Source organism: Choloepus didactylus, chromosome 3 (assembly GCF_015220235.1).
Source record: "Choloepus didactylus isolate mChoDid1 chromosome 3, mChoDid1.pri, whole genome shotgun sequence".
Classification (NCBI taxonomy): Eukaryota; Metazoa; Chordata; class Mammalia; order Pilosa; family Megalonychidae; genus Choloepus; species Choloepus didactylus.
In genome coordinates, this window is record NC_051309.1 from 201491556 (window position 1) to 201503777 (window position 12222).

The 12222-nt window shown below is 36.3% G+C and overlaps 1 protein-coding gene across 45 annotated transcripts in view; it reads right to left on the reverse strand.

Annotated features, from left to right (window-relative positions):
* The window catches only part of SORBS2 (sorbin and SH3 domain containing 2), a 346937-nt gene that overhangs the window by 58954 nt on the left and 275761 nt on the right, over positions 1 to 12222 (reverse strand). For 36 of the 45 annotated variants that reach the window (XM_037831147.1, XM_037831152.1, XM_037831148.1 and 33 more), the window contains 4 exons: positions 10041 to 10213; positions 5405 to 5471; positions 4701 to 4745; positions 2363 to 2555 (listed from right to left, as the gene is read on the reverse strand). In XM_037831147.1, coding sequence (XP_037687075.1) covers positions 2363 to 2555; positions 4701 to 4745; positions 5405 to 5471; positions 10041 to 10213 — 478 coding nt within the window. Of the gene's footprint in view, positions 1 to 2362; positions 2556 to 4700; positions 4746 to 5404; positions 5472 to 9348; positions 9532 to 10040; positions 10214 to 12222 lie in introns of those variants that run through there. The other 9 variants (XM_037831161.1, XM_037831176.1, XM_037831172.1 and 6 more) reach the window with 6 other exon arrangements.

Sequence of the window (12222 nt, forward strand, 5' to 3'; positions counted from 1 at the left end):
GTGCTGTGAACAGATGATTGCATACCACAGATGATTTATGATATGTGAATATACCTCAATAAAACTGAGTTAAAAAAAAAGAATGACAGAAAATTGCTTAAAAATACATGGCAAAATAAACTCACAAATAGATTTGAAAATAAAAACAGAATTCTTTGGATTATCCTCCAGAATAGTTGCATGCATTTCCCACCAGGACTGATAGGGAGGGCTTCTTGTGTCCTCACTGACAAATGATATTTCATTAAAAAGCAATCACCATGTTCTAAAATTGATTGTGGTAATGAATGCATAACTGTGTGATCATACTATGAGCCACTGATAGTACACTTTGGATAGACTGTATAGTTTGAATATATCTCAATAAAACTGCATTCAAAAAGAAAACAATCCCTGCCCAGGTGACCAGGGAAAAATGTCTTGCTGTTGGACTACTTCTTTTATTCTAAGTGAGGTTTAATGTCCTCTGTTTATCAACTGGGTTCTTAAAATATTTAGGATAGTATTATTTTTCTGCTCTATTTTTTACCAACAATTTTCCAATTTGTCTTCTTCATAATACAAATAATTTTACAATTTTATGTAAATATTTAAGTCCTTTTCTGTGGAATCCTTTTCATTTTTTTTTTTTTTTAATTAAAATAACCTTCACCTCCCAGAAAAAAAAAACACAAAAAAACAAAAACACCAGAGTCCAACATCTATCTCACTGCTTATGCTACCTGGAATTGGCTCTTTTTCTTGAACTAGCATCTTCCAAGGTACTGTCAAAGAAGGACTTGGAAAGTAAAGCTTTTCTAGGTAGCTAGGGCTAAAGAAGAAAGTTTCTGCTGGCTTGGTGATTTTTGTGGAAGAGGGATTTTCTGGTTATAGATGGGGGCACAATTCTCACTCCATGGAATGTGATGGAATTCTGACTCCATCGCATGTTGAAAACAGAAGTGATCTAAGAGACTAAAAAATTAGGGGCAAGTCCTGGCTTTCTGCTAAATTGATGGGTTAATATTCAGCAAACCCCTTAAACCTTATTCAGTTTTTTTTCTATTTGTAAAACATAGAAAGTGACACTACGCCTTTTCTTCCTTACAGAGACCTTTTGAGGATTACTTGAGACAATGTATATGAAAGCCATTTAGAAATTTTTAAGAGATTATCATATTTCTCATTGAGATATTTATTTTTATTAAAAAACAGGAAAAAAACGGCACAAGTAAATGAGTTCATTTTGGTTCTATTTTTATGGCAAAGATATCATTGTGTCTAGACAACCGTTTCTCAAATTTTAGGACATCACACTTTCTAAACACAGAACCCATCACGAAGAGATTAGTATTAAAATGAGAATCCCTTCAGACATGATGTGTCTATTTTTGTGGTGTCCTATATGATTGTCAGTTACTCTATGGTACAATGGGGTGTTGGTATAATTTCTCTGGGAATGGGTGTGATTGAGAGATGCCTAATAATGAGTTATTAGTTCTGAGAATTCTCATATTCTTATTTAGTCAATACATGTACTGTGTTGATCTCCTCTGTTGAGATTGCAGCAAAAACTTTTACAATCTTGGTTCATGACATCACGGTGACCTAAATTAGACTCCAAGTAACATGAGCCCAATCTATACTTTTTAATCAATAAATGCATTTCAGAAGTCAAATAAGTAGAAATCATGACTTGTACTTCCTTTGGTGTAGCAGGTTAAAGAACTACATATCTAATTTTCAGTTTCCCCAGATTGGAAATGTTGGGTTTATTAATAATTTAAAAATTTCTGTCTAGCATCCAAAATATCTTTTGAGAGCAAAGAAGGTTATTCATAAACCATAAATAAGACATTAGCTAACAAGTGTCTGTCTATGACTCATTTTCACCAGACTTTTGAGATGATACTAACAATCTTTTTCCCACTGACATATTTTTTATGGAAACTGTTCACAGAAAATAAAGCTTTATAAGCACACTTTCACTGTGTCATTTTAAAATTAGGGATATGACTAATAATCCCACTTATAGATAACCTTCATTGAGAGCTCACTATTTGCCCAGCAGTAGGTGGAGCACTTTTTCTGTATTATATCATTTAAATCTGAGAACAACAATGAGATATACTGTATTTTAAACCCATTATAAAGAGGAACTGCAGCTTGGGAAATAGAAGCAACTTACTCAGCTCATACAGCTAACATGCCCAAGTCAAGATGCAAACTTAGCTCTAATTAAATCCAACGCGCATGCTCTACTGAAATAAGATGCCACATGTATTACCTCTGTAAGATAAGCATTGATTCTTCCACCAAATGCCACGTGGTCCTGTTTTTATCCTAAGTTATATATAGCCCACTCTTGGGGAAAGTGCCTTACTTTTCCGAGGAAGTCCGATCTCTGGGTCGAAGTGGTGGGACGGGGGGCGGAACCTGCGGGGGAAGCACCGGGGAGGACGCGTCCTTAAAGGCTTCGGCGCCGTCGTTGTCTGAGTGGCTTTTGGAGAGAGGTCTGTAAGTCTGCGTCTTTGCCGCAGGGTGTGACTGAGCACTATACGGTGTATTATACAGGCCTATCATGAAAACAAACAGACAACAAAAAACACACCGGAAGGAGGTGACACTTAAAAAGTCCATAGAATAATTTGTTCCCCTCGAAAGAGCCAATGATTTTCCCAAAATTATTATCAATAAGCATATTCATAATGCATATATTGGTCTGTATATTCTTTATTAATTTATGCTATACATGAGAATTGATTATTGTAAATTTTCATTAATTAATTAATTTGGAATTGGTAATAATCAGACTGGTACTAGGAATAAATTTACAGTTACTCACACATGTTGTCCTTGCTCATATAAATTGATAACATAGGGTTTTAGAAGAACATTAAAAACACTTAACCATTTCCAAATATCTTCTAATACTTTAAAAGCTCTGATTTACATTTATATATGACAATTGACAAATTAATGACAATCAAACAAAATATTATATGTATACATATATATACATATATACTTGTGTGTATGTGTGTGTGTGTATATATATATATATATATATACATATATATATATATATATCAGGTGCTGTGCAAGGCACAAGGAAACAAACCCTTGACAAGCTAATAGTGCATTATTTGGGGACATGAGACACAAATAGAATGATGGTTAAAAATAATTGGTAATATATGATAAAGGCCAAATGAAGAAAATATACATTAAAAAGAAAAGGGTGTTAGAAGATAGCAGATTGGTCAGAGAAGTTACCATGGAACCAATGAGACTAGAGTTAGATTGGGTGGGTAGGGAAACAGGGTAGCAGGGATGGCACAGGAAAAAAAAACAGGGGCAGCAAAGTGCAAGACATAGAGCAGTGGAAGGTAGGGTTAGGTGAAAGGGAAGCCACTAGTTGCTGTTGCTTTGTCCACTGATTAAATGATAAAACTGAATCATCTCTAAAGGGATCTATAAGATAATATGTGATTACTGTTCAATTTACTAAGTACTAATGTTAGCCAAACTTTAATGTTTAAAAAAATGATTAAAATTTGAATTGCCTACAACCTCAATCTTTTGGGCTAAGTCCGTTTTCACTCATTTGCTTTTCTTGAAGGCACATGCAAATTTCCATGACAGGTAAAAAGCTACAAAGTCTACACTTGTTTTGACTTGATCTTATAATCAGGCCTTACCTTCAAAGCCAAACAAAGGAGGTGAGTTTGTTATACCTATCCCCAGGAATAAAAGTTGAGGGAAACCTCTTAGTGAGCCTCTGCTATCGTCTGGGGGATCCAAGACCTATAACCAGGGAGGGGGCTTGCAACTGGCTAACCTTGTCATATTTGTTCTCCCCCTATTTGTCTTTGGAGACTACTGGCAAAATCTCTTAACAGGAAAGGGCCTCAGGCTTCAAAGAAGGCAGAAGCTCATGCAGTTCTGTGGCCAGGCTGGGAAGGAGAAATTAAGTGAGGTCACAGCTGCTCCAGGGGAGGTGAGCTGTGGGGCTTGCTCTAAAGAAAGGAAAAAAAAGACAACTGTGCAGCAGTCCTACGCCTGAGGCTGAGCAGTGAGAGGAGGCCCAGTGTGGGATCTCCTGGTGGGACATTTAGGAGAAAGCAGTGAATGGAGGGAAACATTATTCAAGGATCCCTTCACATTAGTCTGCAGACCACTTCCTCAGATGCCAACGAACTCAAACACAAGTGGAAATGCCTGCAGTTGAAGTTATTTCATCATTAGGACCATTGTCAGAAAAGTGGTTTAGCAAAGTGGGATTTTTTTTTTCATCTTTTAATGAATGGTTGCACTTGGGAGCAAAAGCATGGAAAAGGTCACAAAATACTTTGTTTGACTTACTTTTTTAGAAGTGTATCTGAAAGATCTTATGCAATTGTAATCACTGTCTCTCCACTGATAAAAGAAGATCTTTATTTTATTTTGAACCCCAGGTTACAGTATGTCCTTTCATACTGTCCTTCACACTTGGGTTAAACATTCCTGAAGCTGAGAATTAACTAACAGTGGGAATGAATGAGGCAAAACAGCACTAGTTCTCATTTCCACAAGAAAAGATCAATTTCTTTGTTAGGCATGCTCTGAGAAGAGGAAAAAAAGGATTCTCCGAATTACAGAATGGTAAAATGCGACTGCATGGTCCTTCCAAACATTGCAGAACATGAATTATTTATTGCAAGCAAGGAAAGCCATCCTACCTGCGTTATATGTGTAAGGAGTATTATACATGTCTGTGTCATCATCTAGAAAATGAAACAAATATACGGTAATACAGACTCTGTCACCATATCATAGCAAGACAGCAGAACTTCAGAGAAACAACAGAAATTTGTTAGAAAACCCACAGATTTTCTCGTCTACAATAGTGTTCTTTATTTTCAAATATTGCTTTTTGCTAGGTCTCTACAGACTGACTCCTCTTGCCTTGTTTCTCTCTTCCATTTTCCTCACTTCCCCAGGCGGCTGCCTCTTTCGGGTCATGCATTCCTTTAGCAAGTGCTTTTAAAGACCTCTTGTCAACTGTGCTGAGCAGACCCGGCCAGCCCTACCTATGCTCACTGTCTTGGTAAGGAGCAGATATACATGGACTGGGAAATAATGTGTCTGTCTAAGCAGACAACACTCTGGTTTAGACTGTGGATGGGGAGGGACCAGGGGATAGGCCCATTTCTCCAAGGGCACTTTATAAGAAGCTTCTTGGCAGTGCAGTGGTGAGGCGGGGGCACAGGTGATTTGAGATATGGTAAAAGGAGAATAAGAAGGAGCATTGAAAAGACAGAGGGAGGGCACGAAGTTTGCTAGGGTCTTGACATTTTGTGTGAACAAAAACTACATGAAAGAGGAGACTATAGTCTTCTGTTTTTTTTTTTTTCTTCCAGAAAACAGAAAAAAACATACGTACCAGGCTTATGCACCATGTGAATTTGCTTAAACATTGTTTTGTACCAGTCCTTCGGTCTGTCAACTGTCTATAAAAGAGAATGTCCAATAGTTACAAAACTGATCTCAAACAAACATTGGTCCTCAATGTTTTTATTTCTATATCTTCTCTTTTTAAATAATTTCTATTCTGTGATAAAATTCTCTGACTCTTTATTATTATCTGATGACAATATCAGCTGTGTATCCAGTGATGTATGCAGCTTGCTAGTCTATTACCCCTTGTTTGAGTTGAGGCACAATTGAAACATTAGATGCTATGGTTTTATTATTATTTTTAATCATAACTGTTCCTGACAGTGGATAGCTGATATTTGCAGAAACATGCTTATATAAAATTCATTGGATGAAAGTAAAAATTATAATAGTTTGCTTAACTTCTTTTGGTGATAATTATTTTTATCCTAAAAACTTTTTAACTGAGTGTTCTGTTCAAGGTGTTATTTTTAGAATTAACTAGTGAATATTTTTGACTCTGACTATTCTTAATGGTGTAGACAGAAATAAATTTGATATTTACTAGTCTATGATACCAAAATACTACATACAATAAGAAATCCACAGTCCTATAGCAAAGTTAAAAATGTAGATGTTGTACAGAAATTTCTTTAACATGATAATAAACGGTCACCTAAGAATACAGCGTTTGCCTTGCTAAATTGTAAGTTCCTTGGGAATAGAAACTCCCTTAAGCACTTCAGGCCTTCGGCATAATAGTAAGCTGTAGTGGAGAGACCACAAACTTAATGTCAGATCAAACAAGATTCGTTTTTGAGCCTCAATTTTCTTTTTTATAAAATGAAATACTTTTATCTATTTCACAAGATTGCAATGGAAACTGAATGAGATAAGGTATGTGAAAGGACCTAAAACAGAGCCTGGAATATAATGGTTGCTCAATAAATAATAATAATAGGGGAATCTCAAACATTTGTATAATGAAATAACAAATGAATATAGATTATTACATGGAAACTTACCTTAATCTATACATGTGAAAAGTAGACATAAGTCTTTATAAACCTAAGTACATATATTGCTGAGCAAGATCTTTATCCCAACTCTTCCAGAAGCTACTTGGGCAAGAAACTTGACCATGCTGTTGACAGTTACTAAATATACTAGAGATTTTCCAAGACAGTCCTCCTGATTTAAAATATTCTGTTAGGAATGCCACAAAAATATCCTTGTACTTGTTAGACTGAACTTTAGTTTGGATTTTACATTCCAATTTTTTGGAAATGTGGTCATTGCATTGTCCGTCTGGAAATTAGGGGTTTTGTTCTATATCTAAATTTATTTTGATCTCTAAGAATATATGATTCCAATAATCACCACAAATTTAGATTAACATTAAAGGCTACTTGACTTTGTTGAGAATCACTCCTTCATTCTAGACTCTTTCTACAAATGGAAAAAGAGAGGGGGTTGCTATGTTGATTGAGTATGTAACCAAATGGTAGGAGCTGGTGGGAGGGGGTACAGTGATGAAGCAGAAGTCTAGGTATTATTTGCTGGCTCAGTGTAGCAGAACATGTATCTTTAAGGGACATTTATTTTCATAAAGGGTGATTGCTCTTTCTTTACAGTATTAAGCAACAGAAAACGAGACATAACTTTGTGCAAAAATGTTTTCCAGCCCTACCTGTATACAACGGATGGCAATAAGGAAGCCTAATAAGTTACATCACTGCATATGGCAAGGCATCTTGATGGACAGGATTTTTTTTTCACTGGAGGGGATATATCAGGCAGGATCTCCCAGTTAGGCCATCTGCTAGCTTTATATGGTGAACATAGAGTTGCCAGGAAATACCCACTTGGTTGGCAGAGGGGAATGGGAAACTGGTAAAGGGAACACTAAAACTCTACTTCCCTTTCTAAAAGAAGGACTCTAAGAATTTAAAGGTCCTTTATTAAACTACCATCATGGAGAGTATTATGCCTCATACTGAGATGAAGAAAAACAGAAATCTACTTGAACTTGAGGAATTTTACTTTGTATGTATCTTTTAAAATTATTTTTGATGGACAATAAGTACTGTAATTCATTATTCAGTTGTTTTCTATAATACTGAGTATACCTGAACTTTCACATTCCTAAAGTTTGCAAAATATCAGAGCTCTACATTGATTTAACATGGCAGAGATTTCCAACAAGGGAAAAGCCACATATTTTCTGTACCCGTAGACAATGATTCTGTTCTATTTTTGCCTCTTTCCAGCTTTGACAATTCTCAAACAAGTGTGATATTTGAACTAGAAGAAAAGAATCTTGTATTTCACTTAACCAGCTGGACTTAAATTGCACAATCCCCTGGGATCTGAGCCCTAGCAATTTTTGTTGTTGCTGTTAAGAATGGCAGCAAAAGGCTAACATAGCTATCCCAGGTCACGTGAGAGAGGGCAATCTGGAAGATGCTTCCTTTCATTAAAATAACTCAAAGGTACTAACTGTTGACTCTTGGCATTCTAGAATTTCTGCATTACTCAACAAAATTCTGTTTCCTTGGTATAGGCTGGTTGTGTCAAACGCTACTCTAACAGGAAATTGAGACAGTACTGCCTTTGGTGATCTCTACACTGAGCAGAAAGCTACTAGGAACTAATCTGGAGTCTGATAATCATTACTTTCTCCACGGATGAGAAAGAAAAACAACCTTGGAGATTCTTGGCCTGCTGCAGCTCAGAGATGGCCTGACTCAACATTTATAAACACAGCTATACTTGGAGGTGCTCTGTAGGGCTGAAAAATAGTAAATGTGAGTAAGAGTCTTCACAGACCTTGCTTTCTTTGTAAAGTTTTAAAGGTCTAAATAAGAGCACAATTGAACATGAAGATTATGGTTCCTTATAAGGAACTTTCGGGTTGCTTGTATTTTATTATCTATTTCATAGGGAAAATAGCATTACATATTAGTGTATGAGTTTGGTTATGCATATCTGAACATGCTATGGTTTTGGCAATAGACAAATAAATGATACACAAATTTTAGTATTACTTTACTTTCATTAACCATCTACAGCATCTCGGTTTTCTTTTTTTAAAATCTAAGAAAGCACAGCCTTGCTATTTAAGAAAATCATGTCTTAAGGATAAAAAACATTGGACCAGGTTTCCCTGCCCATTTTTATGTCATTTATTGACTTAAAAACACACCCAAATGTCCCAGGTATAGTCCTTTTACGCAGAACCCATAACTATCTAGAATCAGAGATGTTTTAATTTGTGTATATACATGCCTCAAGGATCAATTAGACAAAACCAATGATACCACACCTGTCTGAGACTGTATCCCTACATTATTAGGAAAAAAAAAAATTCAATTTTAACTCTTTGGAGTCAGACGTTTTAAAGGAAACAAATGAAAAACCACCATCACCAGAAACATGCACTCTTCATAAGGTAAGGAGTATTACTCACAGTCCTTGGACTTTTTCTGGCCCTTAAATATGACAATCATCAGTTCCAACAAAGATTAGGATTTTATAATTAGTAACACTGCAACATTCCCACAACAGAACCAGTTGAAAACCCCAGTTTAGCAACTGCTATACAGATTTACTTTTTGGTTTCTAATTCTAATGCAGATGTCTAAAATAATCAATATTTAACTCTTCTCTCTTGCTATAGAATATGTAATCCCTATTTAATAAATGCAGATTCAGGGAGAGAAGAAATCTCCCATACATTCTTTTTAGTTCTTTTTGAGTATTTCCAATCTTACCATTGCTTTTTTTTTCTGATATCTTTCCCATTATTTTCCTCTATCCAATATTTTCTCTTATTCCCCAGGTTTGCATTCCAGGGAGGCAGCTCTTGGCAACTCCCCAGCCCTTTCTGTGGATGTTGTCAGGCAGTGGAACCAGCCAGGGATCCATTCTCGCACCTCCCCCAAATTTCACCTGCAGAGGTGTTGCGGCTCTCATCCTGGTTTCCAGCGTCTTCCTTCTCGCCGGCTAGCTCAAACCTTCTGAACTGCCTGCCCAGGCTCTCAGTAGTTGCTTCTGCTACTGCTGAGCTTTGCCAGAAGGGGCTGCCCTGACACACTGAGCAATGCTTTGGCAGGGTTTAAAGACTAAGGAAAAAAAAAAAAAATCCCGACACTTTCACTTATCTTTTGAGAGCTCTCAGCAGGCCCAGATGAGGAGGGACACTAAAACATGTATTTTTCTTCAGTTTTTTTCTTACCGTGACATTAACTCCTTTCACTCAAGTCATCTCGCCTCTCAACTCCTTATTTGGAGCTCCGTTTCAAGAAACAAATCTGGTTTATTTGCAATGCATGTAGGAATTCAATTCGGTCAAAGAATTCACATTTTCTTACTCCTTCTCCTTTTCCCTCTAACACCCTAACATCCCTTGGGAACAGGTAACAAACGTAGTTTTATCATTTAACAAAATCACCATTCGGATGATTTCTAATTAAAATGGAAAAAACGGAGAGTGTACAATTATTTTCAATCAACAGTTCTCTTTCTCTGCCATACAGGGCATCGTTACATAAGACCCTAGGAATGTGCAAAGCCATCGACAATCCATCTTTTGTAGGGTCTGTGCGCGCTCCCGGAGCGACGCATGCGCTGGCATTTCCTACCGTTCTGATTGCGGTGGGGATGCCGGATTCGTCCACCGGCCCAATTCCTGGGTAATGGGGAGCTTTGATGACTGTCACTCTCTTCTCTTCCTCCGAGGATCTGTACAGTGGGATCGAGCTGCCGGTGGAGCCATCCAGAGACTGTGCATGCTGGGGATAGGGCTCTGCTGAATCTGCAGAGAAAATTTGTGGAGCATAATGTGTGTGATGCACAAGGAATCATCAATGATGCTCCTCATTGCATCTTTACACCAACTGCAACAGAACGGCTGTGTTTCCATCACTATCTCCTTTAACTCATTTACCTTACATCTGCACAAATCACTGCCAATGTGTTGGTGCAGGCTGAACAGGAGTAGGACAGCCAGAATGTTTACAAAGAAGAATGAGGGGAAGAATAACCTTTCTTCAATGACAGGGAGGGAGCCACATACTTTACTCGCATCACCTTGTTTTATCCTCCCAGTAATCTTGGGAGGCAGAAGTTGAGCCACAGTTATTAGTAATTTCCCAAAGCTCATAATTTATAGTAACATTATTTTTGTGATAGTGCCGACTACTGTTATTTAAAGGTACTGAAATGCATTTTTAAGACAAAAGATGTGACAGTTGAGACTACAGAGATTTTATAAAAATAAAGCAAAAAGAAAAAAATCTTACTTTACCTTAAAAAAAAAAACTTCATATCCAAACATATACTTGGATATGAAGGCCTATGTGTAAATACATTATTTACAATTTTTAGTGTTAATTTTTATTTTAATAGCCATGGTGGTCATGATCTTTGTTTTTTCTTTAAAATACCTAAAACTATGATGTTTTGCCCACTGAGGACAGCGATAGCCTTAAGGATATAAAATGGATGAGGTTTATCATGTTCCTATTTTCATGTTATCTCTATTAATTTCTAACATACTTTCATAAGCAGCAGAGTACAGGTATACACTGTATATTCCACTTACTGTTACTTCACAGGCATGTACGAAACTCAACATTATTAACATTCATTTGTTACAACTAATAATATGTTTTTCTGCAATTAATTTCAAAAGTTTAGTGATGAATGATGACACTTTGGATATATTACTATACCATGGTTTGGCAGCTCTTCCCCTCAGACAGTTCTCTTTTTATGTGGATGCAAAAGTCCTGATGTTCCAGGGTAGGGTTGTTTGATCATGCACATATATATAGACACACATTTATAAAAACATATATATTGTTTTTCATAGCAATTTTATATATAAGTAAGTTTTAAAAATTTTAACTCATCATTATAAGAATAATTAGAAGTAAGTTCTCTGTAACCTAAAATCCATTAGAACATTCATAAATATTATAATTATTATGGCTATTTTCAATTTAGTTTGCAACAGTAAGGCATTTTTGGTCCATTTCTGATGAAGAATGGACAAGGCAAGGAATAAAATCACTTCATGTGCCATTAGATGTAAAAGTAGCATCTTTTCCAAGCAACTCCAATTTAGGATACAATGTGGTATTTGACTCTGATTATCCTCTATTAAATTCCATAAAGGATTTGGGTAGGCAACCATGATGCTAGTATTTCTGTCAAGCAACAATTATGCACCAATTATGGGCAGTGTCCTGATGTAAGTAAACAATATTAGCTCTGTCTTCACATGCTGTTCTTAGGAGTTGATGCATTTATAGCTTACATAATACAAATTAGCCCTTGGTTTTATTATTCTATAATAGAACTCTCATTTTCACAGTCTTTTTCTCCTTAACTAAGCATAAAGCTCCTCCAGGGTAGGGCACCCTTTTCTATTCTCCTTTGGATTGAGCTTAGCACTGGTCAATTGGAATTTACTCAACGTTTATATAGGGAATTTCTTTCCATACTATATAGTTCATGTGCAAAATCTACTTAGTAGTATGTTTAAAATCAAAGTGTGTCTGCATTCTAGTACTTAAATTTTTTTGCTGGGGGTGGGTGAGGCAAAACTGTGTTTATTAAAACAAGTAATGAGAGAAAGAGTCAGACTTTGATAATGATTGGGAAAATGTCAGGACTAGGATAATTTGTGTGACAATGCATATCTCCATAAATAATCCAGATGTAGTGAAATCCCATTATAAAACTTACACTATGGACTGATTGTTAAAGGGCAAAATATTGGCATGAAGAAGTTCTAGTTTCTTATACTATAAAAGAACC